Source organism: Ictalurus punctatus, chromosome 21, assembly GCF_001660625.3.
Source record: "Ictalurus punctatus breed USDA103 chromosome 21, Coco_2.0, whole genome shotgun sequence".
In the NCBI taxonomy this organism is placed as follows: Eukaryota; Metazoa; Chordata; class Actinopteri; order Siluriformes; family Ictaluridae; genus Ictalurus; species Ictalurus punctatus.
The window spans coordinates 15,244,002-15,270,375 of NC_030436.2; the positions used below are offsets into that span (position 1 = coordinate 15,244,002).

The 26,374-nt window shown below is 40.5% G+C and overlaps 1 protein-coding gene across 18 annotated transcripts; it reads left to right on the forward strand.

Moving 5' to 3' along the window:
• The first annotated feature begins 636 nt into the window (after window positions 1-636).
• On the forward strand, window positions 637-26,079 carry dido1 (death inducer-obliterator 1). Of its 18 annotated transcripts, none has more exons than XM_047149594.2 (19): window positions 637-771; window positions 6,637-6,724; window positions 7,562-7,656; window positions 7,739-7,896; window positions 9,081-9,173; window positions 9,521-10,364; window positions 11,161-11,575; window positions 13,536-13,757; window positions 14,191-14,428; window positions 17,002-17,584; window positions 17,798-17,957; window positions 18,050-18,166; window positions 18,363-18,524; window positions 18,713-18,866; window positions 18,962-19,466; window positions 19,889-20,036; window positions 20,127-20,216; window positions 20,349-20,544; window positions 21,734-26,079. In XM_047149594.2, the coding sequence occupies exons 5-19, from the start codon at window positions 9,095-9,097 to the stop codon at window positions 25,552-25,554; spliced, it is 7,734 nt and encodes a 2,577-aa protein (XP_047005550.2). In that variant the 5' UTR covers window positions 637-771; window positions 6,637-6,724; window positions 7,562-7,656; window positions 7,739-7,896; window positions 9,081-9,094; the 3' UTR covers window positions 25,555-26,079. The 18 variants fall into 18 exon arrangements, with proteins under 18 accessions (XP_047005550.2, XP_053530190.1, XP_017305684.2 ...); XM_017450192.3 differs by lacking the exon at window positions 637-771 and adding an exon at window positions 3,650-3,710; XM_017450196.3 differs by lacking the exons at window positions 7,562-7,656; window positions 7,739-7,896 and adding an exon at window positions 2,997-3,101 and having other exon boundaries at window positions 676-771.
• Window positions 26,080-26,374: the final 295 nt, after the last annotated feature.

Consider the following 26,374-nt stretch of genomic DNA (forward strand, 5'->3'; position numbering starts at 1 on the left):
CGGGTATTGTTTGTAGAATTTTGAGGAAAATAATGAATTTAATCCATTTTGGAATAATGTTGTAACATAACAAAATGTGGAAAAAGTGAAGCACTGTGAATACTTTCCGGATGCACTGTATGTGCTTGTTGAACATCCCATTCCAGATTTACTCCCCATTTTACTATTATAAGAACCTCCATGCATCTGGGAAGGCTTTCCACTAGATTTTGGAGCATGGCTCTAGGGAAAATCTTGGCAAACCGTGTCTTCATGGAGATTGTTTTGTGAACAGAGGAGCAGGTTTGGGCCCCTTAGTTCTATCCATCCATTCATTTTCCATACCACTTGTCCTCCACTGTGTCACGGTGGGCACAGGGTGAGGGACACCCTGGACGGGGTGCCAACCCATCGCAGGGCACAATCGCACACCTATTCAGACACTGCTGACAATTTGGAAATTCCAATCAGCCTACAACGCATGTCTTTGGGGGAGAGAGAGAGAGAGAGAGAGAGAGATATTTTAATTATATTGTGCTGAAATGAACGAAATGACTTGAAAAAAGATTCAATGATCCGAACTTCCCATCAATAATTATGGTGTGCTGGAGGACCACATGTTTATTTCTAAGTATTGCACGCGCCTCACTCCAGGCCAGTAGGTGGCGGTGTTGCGCCAAATAGCGCGGTTCCCAACCGACATTAAAATAAATAAAGAAATAAAATAAAAATAAACTACTGCAAGTGAACGGCGAGGGCTCAGAAAATCCAAGCGTCCAATTCTTCCAACTTGTAAGATTATATTATTCGCAGTTTTACATTCATGAGAGTATAAATATCAGCCTATCTGTCGTTACCATCTTTTAAACGGCACCGAGCTGAGCTTGTTTATTTAATTTTGCATTTAGGCGAATTACAAGGTGGTTAGTCAGACTGTCTACTGAGAGCACGCGATGCGTAATTATAAACGTAGTGTAATTAGTTTATGTTTATGTTTAATGTGGTTTTACATATTGTACTTTTGGCGCATTTGAGAAATGGGATGCACTTGAACATTGAACACTTCTGGACAAGGCCTAGTCGCTTTGAATAACAACACCACTATAAATTAAAATAAACCTAATACATTTAGATATTTTTGGTGCACTACACCAAAGCTCAAATGTGTCTAGATAGATGGATACAAAACTTTAAAAAGTCACCAAAGGAAGAAATCTTGAATCTTATTCGGTATGGTATATTTCGTTTTTTTAAATAGCCTTTCCAAGTATATTCCATTTGACATGTACGCATGCGCGTTACGACAACATGCAATACCTCTCCTGGCCTACAAGAGTCAGTACAGAGCAGCAAAGCAGGTTTTCTGTGTGAAGAACGACAAAGAAGAATGCTTGCAATCTCATGCCACGATTAGCACACATACAAATCCGTATACTCTTTAAGGCTAAAATTATACAAATGCGGGTACTTTCTAGCCAGCACTCGTTTCCGTCTCTTCTTCGACTACCTTGAGAATCAACGGCCCTGGGTCACTGCTGCTACCTTGTGGAACAACTAAATAGTGCAAAAGAATTAAATGCTAGTGTGCGACCTGCACGTACCGTACGCGCATACTTTGCTGATAACAAAATTTGCGTCACGCTTACTGCACGCGGTTCCCAGCGTACGCGTAAAAAGTGACGCATACTTTCTGCTTCACTCAAATGCAGCTGCACTATATGGCTTTTAAAAAAAAAAAAAGAAGAAGAAGAAAAATCAAACAACCACACAGCTTCCCCATACTCGGTTTTAGTGCATTAAAGGCGCAGTAGTAGTTTTTTAAAAAATGTATATCTCTTACTTACAGATAAACGGTAAGATACATAAACATGATTTTAAAATAATTGTTTAAGCCAGTGGTTCCCAAACTTTTCCAGGGCAAGGCCCCCCCAAATGGAATTAACATTTGACAGAGGCCCCCCTTTTGCAAGATGTCTTTAAAACACATTAAAAATACAGACTTCTGAATATATCCCCCCCTTTTTTCTATTAATAGTTACATCTTGCATCTTTACATTACATTAGATTAGGAATTGATTGTGTGTGTGGTTGTCTGAGAGTGAGAAAGAGAAAATCATGTATTTATTTATTTTTCACACCAAATTGTTCCGGCCCCCACTTTGAAAACCACTGGTTTAAGCCATGGCCTCAGCATAAGTGTATTAGGTGGGTAAGAAAACCTGGGCTGGAATGCTTGTTTGCTTTTGGATGGGCCTTCATTTTTTATAAACAGTCTAGGGACCACCAGAGACCTAATCTTGTCAGAGGAAAAAAACGATTTAAAGCTACATCCACATTAATCCAGATTAATTTGAAAACGCATCCTTTTCTGTCCACACTGTCTGGCGAAAACAAAGCTTTTCGAAAACAGCCTCCCAAGTGGATATATTTGAAAAATGCAGTTTTCACATTGTAGTGTGGACTGAGAAAATAGAGATATTCAAAAATTATGTATTTTTAAGTCTAGCAGCCGTCACGTGACCCAGTCAGCTCAAAAACAAACAAGATGGTGGATGATGTACTGCAGTTGTTGTGCCTGCATTCCAGTTTGATAGCTTTCTTAAAGATGAATGTCACTTTGTACAACCTTCGGATTGCATTTTTAAATAAACGCCTGAGGGAAATGACGCAGGGCAAAGCTTATTAAGTTTTTTTTACGCATGTGCATTAGAGGGGTGTAAAGCAGTGTTTTCAGACATTTGAGTGTGGACGAGCAGTTTCTGGAAAATGTTTGCAAACGCCAGTGTAGACGGAGTGCGTTTTAAAACAAAAATGCAATTTTCAGATCTATCCGGATTAATGTTGAGTAATCTTACCTAATTCACCTTTACGTGAAACCCTTGTGTGTTTATGCTCTGTGTTTACATGCAAAACTTTTGACCAATCCAAATGAATTCACTGTGATTACAGGTACACTGTGTAAACAAAATCTGTATAAAGCCCCTGTTTACATGCACATTATATGTAATCCGATCCAGAGTTATGTGCACGCCTGGAACAAGTATAATGTGGATCAAGTCTCAGCAAAACCTCACCTATTGTTATTATTAAACGCACAGCGAGGAGAAGACTTGTGATTGCAGGTAAAAAAAAAAAGTATTCAGCATTTCACATTTGTTCGACAGCCCCGAACAAGGATGTTTTTGGAGTTGTTGAAAATAACATCAAATGCACACATCACGATGCATTTTCCTCATCAACATTAGGATTAACTGCACCAGAAATAAATGTTTCATCAAAGTTTTCAATTTTTTAAATAAAATATTCTAGCATTTTGCACAAGGAGCACATCGTTCAAACAAACGTGCATGTGCAAATTCTGAATGTGAAAAGTAATCAGATTCAAGTTTACATGGGTGTTATTCTTTTATTTAATGGATTATTAATAAAAGGATTACCCACTTGAATCGCTTGATAGAAATCTCACTATGATTGTCTTCAAGAGGTGTGTGTGTGTAGCTGTATCTATATAAATATCTAGATAGAGATTTAAGCTGCATGTAGCTATTACAGTTGTTAGCGCTGGAAGTGTAATTCCTCCCCAGTCCTGCGGTGGCGCTGTAACCTGCATCTTCACTCACAGCGCGTGCTTTCCTAGTACAGGCGTGCGCGCGCTACATATATCCCCAGCGAGAAGAGAAAATGGAGGAAGTCATTACGTTGACCGCGTTGCAGACTACCTATATTCCTAAGTGAGTATGCATCACTGAACGTTTCCGATAACAGCTAGGTAAATAAAAAAATATATATATATATTTACGACAGCAGGTTTAATCGGCTAACATCAAATTCCTTTAATTAAACCCTTGCGCGAGCCTAGTCACCGATAATGGCGTCACGGTCGAAGGCCACCATATTATCAACATAACGCTGTCTGCAGAATGAAAAGCTATTGTAAGTAAAATAATGCACAGGCTGCATTTATGGGTAATTCGCTCGTCCTGCATACTGCATGCAAATACACGGAGGTGGTCGTGAACGCGAGGTCTTCGTTGTGTGTCGCTATGGTGATTAGCTAACTAAGCTAACGGAAGAGAAAACTAGCATGGCGTTTGACCGTGTGGCTCGCGCACAGTTCGGGGTTGGGGGGAGTTTAGCTAGCACGAAGCCTTTTGGTCAATATTTTATATCTGAGGTGATGTACTATACATTGTAGTGGTTCTGTAAGTCAGCATTGCTTTGTAAATTTATTTCAATTTATCGAATGTTTGTTTAGCCGTTTTAGCAAAACTAATGGGTGTTGCGCATGCGCGTTGACTCGTTAGCGTGTCCCATAACAATAGAAAAACAGCGCGAGTGTTGTTAACAATTATAATAACGTTATTGAGTTATCACAACGATTTGAGTTTTTTGGGGGGTGGGGGTTAAAATATAAACTTATTACAGTACATCGAATTTTATTCTCTCGAGAAGATGAGCAGTATGTTTAGCTCGCTAGCATAGCTGTGCATGTAGCAGGTAGTTAACGGGTTTATGTTGCGTTCACGCGCTCCTCGGATTGTACGAGCTTTCATTTGCGTCCAAGTCGTATTGTTAGTCGTTAGCCTGATCTGTTTTGGTTTCCTCTTACCGTTCTCATCTATTGAAAACAAAATGGGTTACATGTATAAGTTGCTGTATGCGGCTTAGTGAGTACTGAAACTAAGTGATAACGTTATTCATTAAAAAACACATTACTTACGACTATTATAGTTCGTCTTTGGATGAAAGTGCAAAAGTTAACTATGGTTTAAAAATCATTTCTGACGTTGAAATTCGCTATTACGACTTCACGTGTAACGTTTAGGTCAGTAACTCTTGTGTAAAAGATTTCCGACCTCACATGACCAGACATGCCCTGAGCTCAATAACACAAAACAGGTCTATAGGTGAAGCCAACAAGTCAATAAGAAACTCGTGTGCATTCGGTAATATGGCGTCCCATCAGGACTACCTTGAGTTCTTCTTCAGAGGAAATTCATTTTCAAATTCTGCCTAAAATGCCTTTGTGTTTCAGTGGTCTCTGGGCGAGGTCACACGTTTCCCATAATGCTTCTGTTGTATTTTTGAAGTTGGTAGTTTTCTGGTGGAATAAAACACCACGGGGGCGTGATGCTCTGAAAATAATCACTGACCCAAGACTTGATGATTTCCTATATCCTATAAAAGCATGACAACTGTCTTGTGTTTTTCTTAACGAATATAGTTGTTTTTTTTTCTGTTTATTAAAGAATGACATCTTACTTTTTATTCGGTTTATGTTTACATTTAATGTTGTGGAACGTCCACGGGACAGAATAGTCCCTGTTATGAGTTACGGCTATAAACTGACCATCATATAAACACCCTCTTGATGCGAGAAATATGAAAGACAACTCATAACATAATTTGTTTCTGGGGATGGACAAGACGGCAGCCGAGGTATTCTGTTTTGTCTTCAGATAAAAATTTCTCTTTACTCAAAGCACAAAGTCCTCTGTCTGGACCGGTTTCCCCATGGCAGAACAGCTTGTCGTATAAATCCCTCAGAGTTAGCAGTTACCATATAGTCAGTACTATTGTCAGAGCCGCTGTTATAGAAAATTAATCAACACCTGACTGAAGAATTCAGCAGCACTGTGATATGATTTTGCCATGTGTCCGTCTGAGATTTTGACATTATGTAGGGAATACAAGTTATAGTAATTTTCCTAGTGGGGTAATATTGATGTCTTTCACATAAATCTGTTTTAAGTAAAAAAAAAAATGTTTCATAATTAAAAAAATGATTGCCAATTAGTTTGTAGGACACTTGATGATTGTACAGTCACAGATATCTGCTGCATTCCTTCTTTATCTTAGTGTATAACACGACCTGCTCTTCTATTCAAACAGCCGTATATGGGGTCAAAGCAAAGGAGAATGAAATGTAGTAGCCATGATAGTCATTCATCCTAATGCCAAGTTCATTCATCCAGACTGAATATTTTGGTTTACTAATAAACAAACAAATGTCATTGTCATGAATGTTTTTATTTGTTTATTCATTCATTCATTTTAATACATGAGCTATTTTGTCTATTTGGAGATCTTGAGATTTTGAAACATTTCAAATTGTGGATGTATGCCATTTTGCATCACACTGTATTCAATGAGATCACTGTGTCATGAGAATTGCAATCAGATTGCAATGGAATTAAGTCGATTGTGGGAAATTGATATTGATGCTAAGCAGTTTAAACATGTGTGGTTTTGATCTCCAATGTCTGTTGTGTTTTGAGTTGGATTTGATCTGTAAAAGGAAAAAGATTGATTCCAGTTTGTTGACACAAAGCCAAACGATACTGGTTTAGGGCAGGGGTGATCAGTCCAGCTCTGTGTTATTCAGCATCTTTAGCCAGATTTAACACTTGATCTGGTGAATGAATGTGTCGGAGCATCTGAACAACATATTAGAGGTAGAACCAAGTTCTACTAGTCAGCAGCTGCCCAGAAATTATTCAAAATTATTGAAGGACTTTACAAACTTTTCACACTTTGGTCAAACAGTATATTTGAGTATAGATGATCTTTGCTGTCTGATTTAAAAAATATATATATATTTTTTCCCTAGCTCTCAAGAAGTGTGGTGGTTGAGTTTTATTGTATTTTTCCTCTTAGATATCTCATTGTGATGTGAATGGCTCAGGAACTGCTCGTTATTAAACACTATTCCCAGTTCAGCAGAGCCTGAACGGCACCCAAACAGGTACTGAACTCCATTCTTGATTAAGGGTTTCTCAGGTGGTGATGTAACAAGATTGTGGTTTTAAGAACCATTTTGTTTGATATAAATCAGTTTGACATGTATTGATCCATCTTATTAATTTCTTTTATTTTCGCACAGTGTCAAATTGTGTGTGTGCTAATATAACCTTGTTTCCTTGATGCCCGTGAGAAGTTGACTTCTCAGTTGCGCTGGCATTTCACATCATGAAAAGCATGTCACTGTTTAATTTGTCAAGAAAAAGGGTTCACTAAGCTCATAAAAAAATCGTAACTGCCATCTACAGCAAGTAGTGCAAACAATGGGTCTTTTAAATAAAGAATATTTAAAGCACACCTATTATGCTTTTTCAGATATTACCTTTCATGTAGTGTTGTATAGCTGTTTGTGAATGTAAAAAAATGTCTGCAAAGTTTCAAAAATCAAAATGCATGACAAATTGAGTTATTGATTCCCAAAAGAAACCCGATTTTGAGCAGCTGAAACGAGTCTTCTGTAATTCCAGACTTACTTCCTGTACAAACCTGTAGGTTTGTAACCAAAACCCCCGCCTCTGGTCTTCATTGGCTTTTAGCGAACGTGTACTTTGACCCACTCTCAAACACTACACTACAGTAGTTGCGTCATGAAAGAGTTAGGTTCATGTCTAGAAGACGTTGGTTTCTGCGCTGCAGAAGTAAAAGCACTTTGCATGGACTCTCAGAGGATGAGGACGTAAAGCGTCAGTGGTTAGAGTTAATTTTTAAACTTCTCAGCGGTTCAGCTCTGACCTTCATTTGTGTTCCCGTCATTTCACTGACGACTGCTTCTCACATCTAGCTGAAGTCAATGAGGGATTTACGAAATGATTATTCCTTAAAGATGGGGCCGTACCCACTTTATTTGGACCATTTTGCGCCTCTGGATCACAACCTGTAAGTATGATTGGTTATTCATGTATATATTTTCTACTGAGTGTTCCAAATGCGTAGTTTTGTGGTGTTTATATGTGTACAGCCAGTGTACTGCTGTAGGCCTCTGTTAACCGGCTAACTCACATTATTGCCAAACTACCTACAAACCTACCACTGAGAAACATTCTGTTCTCATCGTGCTTGTGATGGTGGTTCGGGTTGATCTTCCGACGTATCAGACTCGGGGCTCAAATTGATGAGGTAAATCCGACAACATTATTACTGAGCTGAAATGATATAAGATATGATAGTGAGGGTTTCATTTCCAACGCGTTGTGAGCGGTATAACAATCACAACAGACTTGGGCATCTGACCAGTCAGAGCAGAGTAGACTCTCTGTAAGGAGGAGTTTAGTGTGAACAGATCCTTGAGCGAGTCGTTTGTAACCCTTTGAACAAGAGGTGATGCTGCAATGTAAATTATGAGAAAATTTGTGTTTTTTGACCTTGGATGCATGTAAACCTTTTGTTTGAGATTTCTAATACAAAATTAGACACTTTTATACAGCATAATAAGGGCACTTTAAAGAAAAGGTATTTAAAAAAAAAAAAAAAAAAAAACCTGTTTGCACTATTTGCTGTCAGTATTTTTACACCTCTGCATTTTCCAAAGTTCATTCAAATAAAGTGTTGAAAAATTAGTTTATTTGTAAATGCGCTATGTCAGAACAAAAATGAAATCATAATCACGAATCGTCAAAACGTTGAATTTTATTAATTTTTTTTGCGATATCGCCAAGCCCAAGATCGCAGCGATCTAATTCAATGATGAACTAATTAAACTAATAAAATTCTTGCTCAACAAGAATTTCTACACTTTTATTGCAGCGGGAGCTGATGTACATCTCATATGCCTCATGTTTTAAAGAAGTATAAGGTTTAATTAGGAAACATGCATCAGTTTTCCAAGAAAGCTTGCATTTCGACCTCATTATCGTGGACACTTTGATGAAGGGTGGCACAATAAGTTTATAATTTTATACTGTAGCGTTTATATCAATCATTTTTCTATCTGTGTGTTACTGTAATATGTATATTGTTTGTTGCTTCTTTGGATGAGCAAAAAGGAGTTCATCATTGACTGATGAATTTTAGCTTCTGGGTGCAGATATGATAAAATGCGTTATAGTGGACTGTGTTCCACTTTCAGCATGTACGCGTCGTATGTGTGTGTAATATATAATTAGTACATATATTTTTGGTGTTCACTCAAATATCAATTACAGAACTGTTCCCTTAAGTAAATCAACTAAAATGTTCAAAATAAATACTCGTCAACCTGTACATGGACCACGCCACCTTAACTGAAGTGGTGAAAAGCTCAACTCTGCATTGTATGTGTTGTGCTTCTCTCTTAACTATGGATAATTCTGTTTGAAATCTAGCAAGTGACTCCATCATGGAGGAGATTGTGAGCCCTGAGCTAGCTCAAAGTCCTGAGCCTGAGTCCAGCCAGGATTTGGATTCCAGTTCACAAGGTACCACTGACCTTGGAGCGCTGTATGAATGAGAGCTTCATTTACCTGGTTCGCAGCAGCTTGGTGGAACTTTAATCTGGCTCTGAATCAGTTCTACTATTGAACTTATTGTTGCAAACTGGTGTCTCAATTCAAATCTTGCACTCTAAATCGATTCGGGGAATCATTTCAATTCTGCTATTGGATCTTGGCCTCGCCGAATTCTGTATGGCGAATCTAGCCGATGAATGCCACTTGCTTAGTCACGTTTGCTTTTGCCAAATTCAGCTTGATTTTCCTTTTTGATTCTTTCAAAGTTAAGGCAAAAAAATTTCAATGTTTCTAATTTCCTTGCCACCATCTCACAGCTCCAGTTGTCGTGGCAGGGGAGGAAAGGGACCGTAAGGGTGACAAAGGCCAAAGTGATGCCGCTCGTAAAGAACTAGAGGACGTAGAGAAATCGGCCAAGAACTCTGGCGAGTTTAAGAAGACTTGGCGCTTCCGCAGGACCACTATTGAAAAAAGAGACATGACTGGAGAGACGGCAGGTATAACAGAGAGTCCTGGAGCACCGGTCCGACGAAGCGGCAGGCAGGCCAAGCGCACTGATAAGCTTGAGGAGTTCCTGGTGACAGTCAAGCGAGGGAGAGGAACAGGGAGACGTAGCACGCCCGCTCACCTGGAAAGTGGAGATCCACCGTCTGAGACCGCATCAGAGGCCAGCTTTGATGGAAACACCGAGCCTAAAGTGACTGAAAGCAAAGCGCCATCCCCAGTGAGGAGGACCAGAGGGAGGGGCAGGGGAAGGGCGACCCCCAAGCCCAAAGCGGACATGGCTGACTCGGCCAGTGACGACGATAGTTCCGAAAACGAAGAGAGCGCCACGAAAGAGACACAAGAGCAGCTTGAGATCGCGACTGGTGCAGAGGATGCCAAGTCGGAGGACGCAAAGGAAGAACTGAAACAAGAAGAATTTGAGAAACCAGCTGAAGAGACAAGCAAGGAGGAAGTGCCTGCCAACGCAAGGCCTTCAAGAAGCCCTTTGAAAACAGGCCCCAAAAGAGAAGCTAAGCCTAAAGCAGGGGGATGCACAGAGAAGGATGAGGATGAAGAGGAGGATGATGAGTCGTTGTCATCATCCAGCGAGTCTGATAATGACGGTTATGATCCAAATGCACTTTACTGCATCTGCAGACAGAAACACAACAAAAGGTTAGTGCCTTTTATAAAAACAAATAATTGTGTACACTCACCACCCACTTGAATTTGAACCCCTGCAAATTCCTACAGTTATCGATCAGCTAATCTTGTGGAAGCAGTATGATGCATAAAATCATGCAGATGCAGGCCAAGAGCTTTGTGCTGATTTTAAGTATTTCAGAAACTGCTGATCCGGGATTTTCATACATAACGATTTATAGAGCTTGCACAGGTGCAAAACCTTGTTCATGATTTGAAGTCGAAGGACCTGTTATGGCCCATCCACCTCTAAGTCTTTTCTGCTTGCCACGGTTGTAAAGAGTGGTTATTTGAGTTACTTCCTGTGGACTTCATGTCAGGGCAAACCATTCTGGCAGTTTTCCTTTGACATCTTTCATCAGCAACGCTTTCCCCCTTCTGCTCATTGGATGTTTTTTATTTTTATTTATTTATTTATCCCCCCCCCCCCCCCCCCCCCCTTCCCCCATCTCTCACTTGTGTCAACTCTGTAGACTGTGTGAAAATCACAGGGAATCGGCAGTTTCTGAAATATTCAAACCAGCCTGTCTGCACCAACAATGCAGGAAGACCTGTGTCTCATGATTTTATGAATAATTGCGTGAATGAGCTGGGATACAGGTGTTCTTATTAAAGTGGCCACCGAGTGTATTTGTGACCCTTTAAATATTTTGTAGAAGAATGTTGAATAATTTTTCCAATAGCAGCATCAAAAATGTACCTTTATTTGTGTTTAATATATTGACCGAATGAGAGAGCATGCTGTCGCTGTTTGTTAATGTGGCTGAAGCATGCAGTGTGTGCTCAGGTTCATGATCTGCTGTGACCGCTGTGAGGAGTGGTTCCACGGGGACTGTGTGGGCATTACGGAGGCACGCGGCCGCCTAATGGAGCGCAACAGTGAGGACTATGTGTGCCCCAACTGCACCTGCAGGAAAGCCCAGGGCGCCAAGCCTTCCACATCTACAGCAGGTGCCGAAACTGGCAAACGGCCTGTTACTCCCACTACCGCTCGCAAGTCAGAGCCCAGTCCAGCTCTTTTTAGCCAAGCCAATGTACAGACACCTACATCTGCTAGCGGTCTGCCTCCAGCTGCTTTTCCTGCTACTGCAGAAGAGAAGACCGGGGAAGAATTCGGCATCAAGGGCAGGATTGAGAAAGCTACTAACCCAAGCGGCAAAAAGAAAATAAAGATTTTCCAGCCGGTAGGTTGTTGTATAGTATCTGAGTTTGAGGTGTAACTCCAGTTGAGACCCTTTCAAATGACAAGTTTGGTTTAATGCACAAAAATATCAAAACATAAAATTGCCTTTTATATTATGCTATACAGTTAATCTGAGTAATTGGCTGAAACAGTTATTTAATTTATATATATGACTTGTAGAATATTTATAAATTGATTACATAGGCAGTATTGTTTTACGTTTCTAAGTTTACTGTAAGCACACTTTGTCAATGTTAGAAATTGCTATTGTTAGGTACTATAATTACTTAAATGTATAAATACTATAAACTGGAACAAAGCCTTTTTGTTAAAAAAAAAAAAAAGCTGATTACTTTCTGAGGGTGTATGATTGTTAATGTTGTGTTTTTAAAAAATGTTTTTTGAACTTGCATTATGAAAGTGTCGTGATTTTGATGCACTTCTTATTCTAAGACCTGCCTGGATATTTAAAATATAATTTTGTATTTATGCTACTTTAAAGACAACTGCCTTTTAAATTGATCATTTCTAAGAGGGTTTAAATTGTTAATCAAAGACAGGAAAAATTGCCCCATACCGTAACGTAGACCTTCAGCACATGTTGTTGGTTATACTATAAAGCAATGTAATGTGTGTGTTTGAGTGTGTGTATAATGTGTATATATAATTCCAAGTAGAACAGTTTAATTTGCTTGTTTTTAACACACCATTAAAACCAACCACCATGTGAAGTGGAAACCATTTAATTCAGTAACAAAAATATTATTTGCATTATGGTTATCAGGATAACCTACATGGAAACATTTGGGCACACCTGGCAAATGAAGCCTAACCTTTCCAGGTAATAATATGGGATGGATGTAGTTTGGTATCTACTAAATAGCAATGCAAATTATTACCATGAAATTAGCACACAACTTAAAGGTAAATGAAGAATATATATATATATTTTTTTACCAGCAGTATGAATTTAACAGACATGTTATATATAGAGTCCCTTTAAATTAGGGCAAGTAGTGACATTTCATTTATATAAAAATTTTATATAAAATATCCTGCATCAGGGAACCGGTGTTCACGATGTACACCATGTTATAATTTGCTTTTTATTTTAAGGGCAGTTCCAAAGAACATAGGCTACTAGGGTGTGACGATGTTGACATATCAATATTGCGATAAAATAATTACGACACACTTACCTGAGATCGTTGGTATGGTGATGTGCTTTTTATGTTTTTAATACTAACAAATTATATGGTGCAAAATGGATGCTGTTGATTTGATGTTATTAATTTTTATCTTTTGTCTTTGTAGGCATTAATGAAAAGTATCGTCAAGCTCAGTTTAACCTTTTTTTTTTGTTGTTGTTTAGTTTACTGTTTTGCAGACAGTTTGTTAGCTAAATTATACATCGTGATGTTTATCGTAGAAATGTCCTCAAGTATCATATGATATTTTTGTCATACCGCCCAACCCTAGATACCACAGTTTTAATTAGCTTACAGAGAAAAAAAAGGCTTAAGAGTAGGATGCTATTGTGACTTTATAAAATATTGTAATCGGGGAAGACCAAACTACAAAATGACGACTTTAAAACTCGCTAATGGTCATCACTAGACTGAATCTCGACTTTCTCGCTGTAGCCTGTTTAATAATTGCAGGTAGTGGTTATGAAGTCATTTACATCTCTCATTTTCATAAAGATTTTGAGGTTTTATTGCAGGTGATTCTTATGTACAAGTTGTTGCTTAATAGTCGCAAACTTGCCATTGTTGTATTCTGTGCTGCTACGTTTACATTGTGTTAGCAAGCCCTGTATTAAGAGCACTAGTGTCGTCTTGGGTATGTTGACATGATCATATTTGATAGCATTGCTTTAAGTGATAAAAAGGTGCACTGACTTCTGATTGGGGCTTTAATAGTTCCACAGCCTGATAGGTCTGACCAACGTGAGTTTTCAGCAGGTGATGGCGACTGCAGAGGAATCCTCTCTCCCTAAATGCATTGGTCCTGGCTGTGAGAGGGACGCTCTTCCCGACTCGGTCTACTGTGGTAATGACTGCATCCTGAAGCATGCTGCTGCTGCCATGAAGACCATCACTACTGACAGCAAGGAGACTAAACCCAAGGAGAAGCCCAAGCCGAAAATCCTGAAAAAGCCTGCAGTCATATCTACAGTCAAGGTATTAATTTCAGGACCGATGTATTAGTGAAGTTTCTAAAGCATCAACAGTGTGTATATTTTTATTGCTCGGTAAATTTCAACTCAAAACATTAACATAAACTGTCACTTTGATGAATGGAAAAATTGTAAAGGTGGTTATAGCAGTGATTTTTCTGAGGAGACTGATTGAAAATGAGGTATAGTATCTTTCTTTCCTTTTGTGTAAACCTTTTTGATTGCCAGACGCTTTTTTTTTTTTTTTTTTTTTTTTTTTTTTTTTTTTTAATTATGCGTAGGTTCCATATACCCCATAGAGAGGTGGTTTCTATAATTTTGAAAACGTTGGTTTGTGTTTGACGTCCATATACCATAAAAGTGGAGCTGTTGGGCCTTGTTTAGTCCTATCAATTTTATTAAAAAAAAATTTTTTTTTATGCTCGTTTCTTTTGAAGAGTTCGGGTCCCGAGCGAAGGAGCAGCAGGAGGTCCACCGACTCATCCAGCAAAGCTCAAGAGGAGGCCTTGGAGTCAGAAGGCCGCGAAGATGAAGATGAGGAGGATGAAGAAGACAGAGTTGCAGAGGAGCATCCGCCACCCCCAGCCATGTCGTCCTGGTCCAGCGACCATAATTACATTGCAGTAGCGCCAGAAAAGACTACAGCAATATCACCAACTGTGTTAAACAAAGCGTGTATGTATCTTAAAGGTTTTCCACACTTTAATCTTTGGTCTCTCTGTGACTTGTGGTGTAGAACTCATATGAGAAATGAGATGGCGTTCTGGCCCAGAAGCCCTCAGGCTGTTACACTAGAAATCTGAATGAAGCATATTGCCCGAAGACCTGAAATATTTGGCCGTGCAAGAAAGCATGTGTATTTGTGGAAGTTTTTAAATTGGTGGCCCAAATGAACACCTTAATTTATACAGAGCAATACAGAGGTCCTGAACAGGTAAGTATACATGCACATATAAACAGAAATGGTATTATGTACGTCAGGTTGTATAAAGGGGTCTGCTTTTTAAAAAATAACTTTTGTTTAAATGTCCAGTTTTCTGGGCATTGGCAAAGCCAACACCTAGACTTGAATTTTCAAAGCCACACTCCTCTTGTTATTTAATTAATTTAAGAGTTGGCTGAATCTGTCTTGAGAGATACCATCACAAGAGGTTTAAAGAGATGTGTAGTGCCTTGCCATGATGCTGTTGATCTGACATTTTCTGTCTGTGGAATATATAGTTTTGTATGAAAACTAAATTTTAATTGTGTGTATGAATGTCAACATTGCCTCCAACTTCCACTCTGATCTGGGAATAGTATCTTAAGAACAGGAGTACTGACCGCTCATCTGAACAGGTAGGTCACGGTGTCTTTTTCTCCTGCCACCTTTTCACCAAGAATAGAGCAGCGTTTCTGATCACATGGTGCCCGGCAGGGATATTCTCTGCGAGCACCGCAACCCTTTCTGTTACCACTAACGTTTTATGTTTTTTATATATATATTTTTTTTTTCTGACTTGCATGCCTTGCTTTTTATGAAATCCTCTTTTGCGAATAAGTGACTTCAAAATAAAGTGATTATTACAGATAAATATTCTGCTGCCCCTTGCTTCAATTTTGAGCAAAGTCTTGTTTTCTTTTGGGAGAGCTTTGGATATCTTGGCCTCTACCTGCTTTGGCCATCACCATCCAGCCAGCAGCTGATCAGCACAGATATTTGCACTCGAGAGAAAAAGGCCTGACACTCTGGTTGTGAAGTTTGAAGCCGCGAGGACTACACAAACTGGAAGACGACAGTCTGACAGACAGCACCCAGAAGCAGAATTCTCTTGTCATTAGTACAACACACAGGAAATGCCATGCCATAATTAGAAGAATATGCAGATAGCAGGCTTTTTTTTTTTTTTTTTTTTAAATAGAAGTTTGCTTTACAATCAGAAGTTAAGCCAGCGTTTGGTTTGAGCCTTGTCCATCTTTTGATGTGTTGATTATTGATTGATCAGGTTTTATTGCTTGACTTATTAAATAGAGGAATCCTAGCTATTCAGCTTAGGATGATTCACTTACAAATTCATTATTCATGAATATAAGCCTGCATTTTTGTATTCAATGTAGGAGGCTATGCTGGGAATAAATCTACTCATTAGATTATTTTTGGCACAAACAAATAATTTTCCTTCCTGACATTTTCATGCCAAAATGTGTTTTCTTTGTGTGTAGTAAATATGACCAATTTCATCTTTGACAAATTCAAGAATGACACAAGAGCCTTGTGGATCAGTCTAATACAGCACCACTTCACAATGAAAACACAAGCTTAATAAAAAGCAACACATGGAGGAGGACTGGAAATATGGATTCTTCTTGGATCAGTGCTGTTTGGGTCTTGGATGACCCTGTACTGTAGGAACTCACTTGGATTGGGATACTGCACTTTTATTTAGCATTAACAAACACAGTGAAACATTTGAATGTGGTTGCTCTTAGAGCATATAATCACATGCATGTCCTGTGATCATAGGAGCACTTGGGGTTAAAAAAAAAAAAAAGATTACACCTGTAAAATTAACAATTTCAGTGAATGGAAAAACAGTTGGGTGTAATAGAGATCCTTGAGCATGATCAGCAACAGGTAGGCCTGCCAGTTTAGTCTTCAAGACCAGCAAATGAACCATTTATTTTAGAATGCATCTGGTAGATATATGATGGTTGTTTCCAATCATTTTGAATATTATGGCATTTATCACTTGTTTGATGCATGTGAATGACTGTTGTAAATGTTTCATGCCATTGAAGCTTGTGGGTTAGAACTGGTTTCATACTAGTACACTCCAAATACTAGTTATATATAACTCAAATTTGGCTGAATTATATTTTTCTATTTGTCATCACATGTCACTGTAAATTGTTTATAGACATGGTCATTATGTTCATCTGTACTTTGTATGGCAACTGAATTTAAAACAAACAAACAAAAAATAAACACTTGATTTTTTTCAACTTTTTAGATTTGTGTATTTTTTTCCCCTCCAACTAATCTCATAGTATATACAATTGTACAAATTTAAAAAAAAAAAAATTTCCCCTTATTCGGAAAAATTATTAGAAACAGAATCAAGGCAAGGCACACATTTCATTTAAAAAACCAGTCCCTAATTAATCCTTTCATGCAAACATGCGATTGTTCTTTTCTATTTGTCCGTTTTAAGAGTTTAGTTTTTTAATGAGATTTTTTTAAAAATGTGTATTTTGCGTTTTGTTTGCAGCAGCTGCTCAGAAGGATGAAGAGGAAAAAACAGAACAAACTGAACCAGAAAAGAAAGAGCCAGCTCCTATTGAGAAGAAACCTCCTCCTGCAGCAACTATGTCTCCTAAAGGAGGCAAAAGGTCCCCAGGCCTGAAGATGGCCAAGCCTGCTCCAGTCTCAACGTCCAAAGGCAAAACAAGCACTACGTCCTCAAGTAGTGCAAAAGACTTGAAAAAACAGTCTCTATCCCAAGTGGTCAAATTGAAAAAAACAGGACCACCACCTCCTCCTCCCATTCCAGTCTTCTCTTCTTCTGGTCCTCCTGGATCATCACGGCTGCATCCCACTGGAGCTCTGAGTGTTGGCAAGAGCACCTTTACCATCCCCAAAAAGCAGCCACAGTCTGGGGTGAAGGAATCTCTTAGTTCTGGTTCCTCTCTGGCCTCCAGGATGCCTTCTGGATCCATGCCCACTAACTCCCAGAGCCAGCCACCGGCATCCAAGCCAGTGCTACCAGCAGCACCTCTCCCTCCACAAACACCTCCAAACAACCAGATGAGGTCCAACATTCGTCGTTCGCTCACTGACATTCTGTACAAGAGGTGAAAAAATTGCTTGATTTTCTCAATTGACTTGTGATTTTTATTCTGCATTTTATAGTTTGAGAAGAAAGTATCTGTAAAGTTTATTTACAAATGTGCACATTATGTCTTATTGTAACGTGTAGGGTTGTAAACACTGTACAAGTAGTTATTATTTAAATCTGCTTTTGAATAATCAATATTCACTACATGGCATGCTTACCTGTACTGTAGGGTGAGCGACAGTGATGATCTTTCCATGTCTGAGAGCGAGGTGGGCAAACTGGCTGTTAGCATTGAGAAAGAAATGTTCAATCTGTACATGAACACAGACAGCAAATACAAGAACAAGTACAGATCTCTAATGTTCAATCTAAAGGATCCTAAAAATAAGGTTGGTCAACAGTTCTTCGAGTTTCAGTACCACTGTATATTTTTGGACAGCATACATGAGGAAGTTGTTTGTCTGCTGTGTCTGTTCAACAGGGCTTGTTTTATCGTGTGATTGGTGGAGAGGTCAGCCCGTTTCGGTTAGTGAGGCTCAGCCCCGAGGAATTGCTCTCTAAAGAGATTTCTGATTGGAGGAAACCTGGTCACTCTGAGGTAATACTTCAGCAGTGAGGCATTTATAATGGATAAAGATGTACTGGAACTTGATTACTTGTAGAAGAGTGCAAGTTGCAGCTGGTCTCCATAAAAAAAAAACTTGTATAATAGCTCATTTTATTTATTTTTAAATTTATTATTTTTATTTTTTTTAATTCTTCATATTTTATTTATTTATTTCTTTAAAATAAAGTTTCTGGATGCTAGTGGAAGGACCCATCCAGGGCAGTCAAAAGCTGGATCCAAACAGGACGCAGCTCCCCCTGATGTTGACATGGAAGAAGCTCCTTCCATGTCTGATGGAGATGTATGTATCTCTGCTACTTCCCAATCTCCTCGCTTGGCTTCTGGGGCAGTAAGTGGTGGCTTTCTGTCTCTGGCTTTTTATTTATTTATTTATTTTTATTTATTTTTTAATCTTCTGGCTTTGTTCACTTTCCTTCTGTTTCTGCTCTTATGATTTTCAAAGTAATGTGTTTGTAAGGTGCTAATAAGCTTTTGGGGAGCCCTTCAGTTTGACCTGCATACTCTATCATTTCATAGGATCATCAGGAGTCCCACCCGTCTGCCACACCTCAGAGTTCTGCTTCAGCAGGAAAAAGCAGTGCTGTCCCAGACATCTTGAGCAACATGCTGAAAGACACCACGGCAGAACACAGGGCTCACCTGTTTGACCTTAACTGCAAGATCTGCACAGGTAGCACCTTTATTGAAATGCAGTCTGAATAGGTCTATGGACTTGTATTGTGTTACTGGAGTTTTATAATTACTCTTTTACATCATCTCTTTCAGGTCAGAAGTCAGCTGATGATGAGCCAGCAGCTAAAAAGCCCAAAATGTCAGCTCCTAAAAGACAAGACCCTCCCGAAAAACCCAAAACAGAGCAGCGAGCCTCCAAGTTGCCGGCAGACCAACCTAACGTCTCTTACTCTGCCAGTGACGTGTCTGTGCCTCATCAGCCAAGTAGCACAGACGACCAGAGCAGCATAGTGCCTGTTGTACAAGCCCCTATGGTCACGCCGGCAGTTTCTTCCGTCACTATAAGCCGCCGTGACCCTCGTACTGCCAGCCACCGCTCCTCTGCACCCCTCACTCAGACAGAACCTGATGTCAGTATGCCTGTTGGCGTACCAGTCAGTGTGCCTGTTGCCACCCCTACACCCTCTGAAGCTCCTGTGGTGGACGTGAAGGGGCCGTTGCCTATGCCGCCTCCAGCTCCAGTATCTCTGCCCAAACCTGTGATGCCAAAACAAGTCACTTCAACAGAATCACGGAACTACGGGACCAGCGCATCCAGGTAGGCTGCGTCTCAAATTTTCATGCTTCATAATATGCTCTTCAAATCCAGGAGATTTGTCAGTATGTCGTTGTTCATGTCCACAGATTTTTCTTTGTTATATGTTCTGTGTTAAAATGGGGTGCAGTTGGCATGCTGGTGTTTTCTGATTTGTACATTTTCAAAGGTGAGAGGGAAAGTTATTGTTGTACGTCACTTTTATCCTCTGGAACATTTGTCCAATTATAATAAATGTATACTGGGGGAAATGTACTCTGATGGCGGTATACACAAATTTAAAGAAAGCAAGCTATTTGAGACTTTTTTTTTTTCCACTATGTAAAATTTTGGGGTATCTGGTTACTGAGATTTGACTCCTTTGGTTGCTGAAGAGGTAAAACCACATTTAATATCGGTAATAACACATGGTGTTTTTTTTGCAGCATTACTGAGCCGCCTCCTGAAGGCGAAACAGCTCTGTTCCTGTCAGGACAGGAGATTATGTGGAAAGGATTTGTCAACATGCACGCTGTTGCCAAGTTCGTCACAAAGGCCTACCTGGTCTCAGGATCCTTTGAGCATCTCAAGGAGGTTTGTTCCTTGTGCTACCTGCAGTGTGTGTGATTGCTGGTCAGTAATTGTAAATTACATGCTAAGACCAGTATTTCTCCTTGCTTTTAGGACTTACCCGATACCATTCACATTGGTGGCAGAATATCACCACACACAGTTTGGGACTATGTTGGTAAACTGAAGACTTCACTGTCGAAAGTAAGAGACGTTAATAAATACTATTAATATCGATAAGTTGAGATAGCATAAGTGAAGACTGAAGTTTAAATAATTGCACATTCGGATTCATTTGTTGATTTGACAGTATCTTTGTGTCCTGTTGCTTTTCAGGAGCTTTGTCTTATTCGTTTCCATCCAGCAACAGAAGAGGAGGAAGTTGCATACGTGTCCCTGTTTTCTTATTTCAGCAGCCGCAAGCGGTTTGGCGTAGTGGCCAACAGCAACAAACGCATCAAAGACCTTTACCTCATTCCACTGAGCTCCAAGGACCCTCTGCCTGCTAAACTCTTACCTTTCGATGGACCAGGTAAGCTTGTGCAAGAAGATGGGGGGAAAAAAATGCTGTGTGCATTAGCTCTTTTGAAGTATTAATTAATAATGCAGGTGTGGTCTAATCCTCAGGTAAGTAATGCTTCTAGTCCCCTTTAATGGTGCCAGTATTGTGCATCAAAGGAGGGCTTGTTCCATGTCACCAGTGGTTTCTGCAAAAATGGGTTGTTTAGTTGTTTTGTTTTTTTAAACTCCAAAGGTGTATATATGATTGTTTAATTTTGGGTTGTGTTTTTATCTTATTGTAATCTGTATCATGTCATTTGTGTGTTTCTAATAAAGCACATTATGCATCCAAAATTGGTGCAACCAGAGATATTTGTCTCAGCCTTGTTCTTAGCTACACCATGTTTTGTAATAACTATTTATTCATGGTTAATCAGAGAAATTTGTTTAGATTTTAGTGCCATTCCAATCTGCACATACTTGCATAAAATTATAATCCATTATGTAGAAAAGAGACATGAGGTTATTGTCTTTGGTTATCGGATGTATAAGCACTGACTTAATCACTGCTGGATGCAGCTGAAACACCATGGTATCTATGGTAAGTCATCTGCTGGACCCAAGTGTTGGAAAATCATATCAAGTGGGACCAACTTGCAGAATCATAGAATTATTCCTTTTCTTCACATTGGGCTGCTTATCCATCGTTTCAGGTTCAGATGTGCTTGTTATAGAATGACTGACAACTGTCGCGCTGTAACTACAAACATAATGGCCTTCTATCTTCAGTGGTAGTATCATTTTGGTTGTGCCAAATTGTATATGAGGAGCGATAGAAGAGAAATTGTTATACATTTTACTGATAATATGAGATTATTTTATATATACACCGATATAAATATACTGATAACTTGTGTGGATGCTTATAGGTTGATTTGAAAATACATGGATATTATTTTACTACTGTTTTAAACTATATTACTACGTGTTTCTGACTATACCAAAGGAACACAATCACCTTGACTGCATTTCTCCAATTATATCTCCAGTGATACCGGTTTATACTTATTACATAGATAAATGGAACAAGCCCTCTTTTCACAAGTTATGCACATAAGTTTAGCACATAGAACAGTCCCTAGAGTCTTTTTTTCATTGATTTAAACATCAACAGGTGTTATCATTTTATTTTTTTAACAAACTATTTTTTTTATTGACAGGTCTTGAGCCAGCTCGTCCGAATCTCTTGCTTGGGCTGTTAATTTGTCAGAAAGACAAGAAACGTGCTGGAGCCCCTCTGGAAAGTGAGGAAAAACGTTCTAAAACCCAGAGAGATGAGGAGACTGGCCTCCCAAAACCAATCGTTGTTAGCAAAACTGACAAAGCCATGCGGCTCAATCAGGAGCCTATAAGCACAACTCCTCCTGGAACTCCGCCCCCTCTCAGCAGTTCAGAGTCATCAGTTGGTCCGTTTACATCGTCAGTGTTTTCCATCTTGTCCTCCATCAAGGCACCTGGTGTCTCCACAAGTGCAGGCAGTAATTCCCCATCAATTACGGCCACCCCAGCTGTTCTTGCCACATCTGCCACTCCACTTCAAACCATCCTGAAGACTTTGTTTGGTAAGAAGAAGGATTCTGATGCTTCTCAGTCCCCTTCAGATCGAAGTTCAACAGATGTTTCTGTTCCTCTGCTGGATCCGATAGTTGAGCAATTTGGCATTACAAAAAGTAAACAAGTAGATGAACAAGAGGATGATCGACCATATGACCCTGAAGAAGAATATGATCCCAGTGTTTCATATGGTAAAGAAAAGCCTAAGGATCCTGTGGTCTCTAAAAGCATCACGCAACCCGAGGTCAGAACTGCTATGGTAGATGATGTTGCATATGACCCTGAAGATGACTCTATTTTTGATGAGGTTAAAGGTGATCCAGGTTCCAGGAAGCAACTAGAGGAACAGGACCAGCAAATACCTGATGCTAAATCTCTCTTAGCCAACAGCCAGTTGCTTCAACTTGGTAAAAAGGTGGAGCAGATGGTTGCAAAAAGCACAACTATCGTCCCAGTTATAAATCAGAGAAGGGATCCCAGGCAGAGTAGGGATCCTAGGCAGGTAGCTGCCAGTCAGAGGCTAAACTCGGATGACTCTGTAGAGAAGGAAGAGGCTCCTGCTGTTACGTCTACTATTACTACTACTTTAAGTAACACTGATGCTACAGCTGCTCCTACTACAATAACAGACAATCCACCCGTTGACATTGCTGCAATACTAGACACATTAACATCACAACAGCCTAAAGTCATAGATACTCCATTATCGGATTCCTTAAATGTAGAACCAACAGAATCTTGTGCAACCACAGATGTGCCGCCATCACAAGATGACACGAACGTTGACAGTCAGCTGTTGCATCCAACTGATCCTGAGTTAGAGTCATCAAAGTCTGAAGAGGAAACAAAGAGTGAAGAGGTGCCTTTCCTAGATGCAGATAGCACAGAAATTCCACTTTTAGGGGAAAAAATAGACCCTGATCTTGTAGAAAGTTACCTGGACACAGAGCCTAAAGAAAGTCCCAAAGAAAATGATGTTCTGTTTGAATCAGAAAACAAGAGTTTTGAGGAAATTTGGCCTAATTCTGCCACCATTTTAAAAAAAGAGCCAATCTCTTCTGTTGGAGAGTCTACAGAATCTTCTACAACGACATATTACAACATCACAACAATTAGTACACCAATATCTTCTATGGGGAGGCCACAAGATGTGACGCAAGTTAGTTCATCTTATATAGATTCACATAGCTCTCATATGCCACACATGACTGGACCAAACTCTCAAACAGATTATCGAGGCCCCTCAGACATTCCACCTCCAATGTCTTTCCCTCTGCCGGTTGGGCCTCCACCTGCTCTTGGTCCACCACCAATGACTGTTCCACCCCCCATCATTATTCCACCTCCAATGTCAGGGCCACCTCCCATTTCAGGACCACCTCCAATGCAGATGCCCCCACCAATACAAGGCCCACCTCATGGGGAAAATGACCTGTCACAATATCCACCACCTGGCCCATATACACCTTACCAGAATCAGTGGGGAAGCAGTCCACAGTTTGATGCTTCAAGAGGACCACTTCCTCCAATGGTTACACCCAGAGGGCCCCCACCTTCAGTCCCACCATTGGGTCAAAGAGGACCTCCACCTCAAATATTTAATAACAACATGCCCCCACATCATATAGGACCTCGAGGGCCACCTCCTGGTCCTCTGCCACCTGGCCCACTACCCCCTCCTTTTGATGGACAAAGATTCAATGGGCCTCCTCCACCTTTCAACTTTCCTGGACCCAGAGGCCCACTACCACCATTTGCAGGCCCTCCCCCTGGTCATTTTGACAGCAGGGCACCACCACCATCCCACTTCCCTGGGCCAAGAGGTCCACATCCCCCTCACAACATTGGGGAACCTGGACCACTGTCTAACATCCCAAGAATCCCTGCTGACAATGATGGTGGAAGTTCTTATCAGTCAGGGATTGAGCAACCCCAGGTACAAACAGCCTCACACAATTACAGAGACAATCAGGGACCCTCACATGGACCTCCCTTTAGGGGACCTCCACCAAACCACTTTGATGGACGAAGAGGCCCACCTGGTTCTGCAGGAGATATTCCAGGGCACCGATTTCCTCATCCAACCCAATTTCGTGGTTCACCTCAGGATCGAGTACCCTTTGAAGAACCGAGAGGAGGGTCATCCCAAGATTTGGAAAGACACAGGGGTCCTGCCCCTCAGCATTTCGGAGGGCCAAGAGCTCCACTGCCAGGACACTACTCTGATAATGATTCTGGAGGTCAGACAGCACGTTACCAGCTCAATGACCATTTAAATGACATAAGACCTGTAAGGGGGCCTCTGTTGCCTACTCCTTCTGAAGGTCCCATCCCAGTACCAGGCCGCATGGGCGGGCATAGCCCAGAGTCCCATCGTGAGGACCACTGGAGAAGACACTCCCCTGAAATAAGAAGACGCAGCAGCTCAACTAGAGATGGTGCTGAACCTCAGGAAAGAACAAGCCGGTTTGACAGTGGCCCCCGTGACCGAGACGGCCCTTCAAGGTTGTCTGAAGAAAGGCAGCGAGATGTGTCTGAGGACAGGAGGAGAGACCGAGAACGGGATGGGCTGCATGGAGGCCGATCATGGGGCTGGACCAGAGACCGTGAATGGGATCGTGGTAGGGAGAGAGACCGTGAAAGAGAAAGGGAGAGAGATAGGGAGAGAGACCACAGCAGAGATAGGGAGAGAGACCACAGCAGAGATAGAGACAGGGATCGGGATCGCAGCAGGGAAAGGGACAGAGAGAGAGACCGCAGCAGAGAGAGAGACCGCAGCAGAGAGAGAGACCGCAGCAGAGAGAGAGACCGCAGCAGAGAGAGAGACCGCAGCAGAGAGAGAGACCGCAGCAGAGAGAGAGACCGCAGTAGAGGTAGAGACACTGACCGGCACCGAGAAGGCGATGGGGACAAGAGGAGGGATCGGGAACGGGATAGAGATCGTGGCAGGGAGAGAGAATCTGACAGGAAAGACCATGAACGAGAAAGAGGAAAGAACAGAGAAAGGGATAGAGACCGTGAACGAGATAGAGACCGTGAACGAGATAGAGACAGTAGAGACAAAAGACGAGAACGCTCAAGGAGCCGTGAACGGGACCGTGCAAGAGATAGACGAGATCGGGACAGAGAGCGAGACCGAGAGAGGGACAAGGATAGGGACAAGGACAGGGAAAAGGACAAGGATAGGGAGAGGGACAAGGATAGGGAGAGGGACAAGGATAGGGAGAGGGACAAGGATAGGGAGAGGGACAAGGATAGGGAGAAGGATAAGGACAGGGAGAAGGACCGGGACAGGGAGAAGGACCGGGAGAAGGACCGAGACAAGAGACAGAGGAGCAGAAGCAAAGACAGGAAGGAGGAGAAAAAAGACAGACCTGAGACCTCAAGAGACACTGAGAAGTCTACTGATAATGAAGTCATGTCCTGATTGCCCCCACCCCCACAGTGGTCATGGCATCCTTCATATTTGACAAGCTTTGGTACTTGGAATTCTTTTCTAAATGGATTTGCATGTATGTGAAACTATTATCCATGGGTAATTTAAAGTCCATTTTGAACATTTTTCGCAGCTTCCATGACATTTTGTGCTTTTGGTTACATTCAAGGACACTGAGCTTGTGAAATTCCTTTAAAGATCTTATTAGAGGGATAATGTCATACCATGCTACCCATCATCTGGTAAAATATATTTTAAAAGTACATAAAAAAAAAGACATGTAAATTTGTACTTGTGTATATACATGTATGTTTTTAACTGTTTTTTCTAGTAGATAAGTGAAGCCATATAGCTTAAAAGAAATTAATGTAAGAGGGATAAACTGTGCCCTTGATGAACAAGGTCTTTGTATGGTAAAACTTGTTTAGCACTCAATAGATATGCCCACAGGCTATCGTCAGTCAGATGTTCTGTAAGCTTTATCAGGTTTTGTTTATTAAACCCCTCTTTGTATGAGATTTGCATCTCTCTGATTTTTTGTTTTTATATTTTATATTATGTATGGCTCAAATTTAAAGTGGAAAATAATGTGTATTTGTGTTTATATGGCATTATTTATTACCACGGAAAACTGTTGGCTTGAGACCTCCACCTTGTGGCTGAAAAAAGAATGACAACCAATAAATCAGCCTATCAGTAGATGGTTAATGATGAAAAACTTCTTGTACAACATGGTAATCAGACATTAGTGAACTACTGTTGCCACAAAGTCTTATTAACTTTGGAATTAAAGTGCAGAATGTTAACTTTA

Coding starts and splice junctions, on each gene's coding strand:
- dido1 (XM_047149594.2), top strand. CDS start 9,095: ATGGAGGAGATTGTGAGCCCTGAGCTAGCTCAAAGTCCTGAGCCTGAG. Junction 10,365..11,160: donor AGACAGAAACACAACAAAAG/GTTAGTGCCTTT, acceptor ATGTGGCTGAAG/CATGCAGTGTGTGCTCAGGT. Junction 20,545..21,733: donor CTTACCTTTCGATGGACCAG/GTAAGCTTGTGC, acceptor TTTTATTGACAG/GTCTTGAGCCAGCTCGTCCG.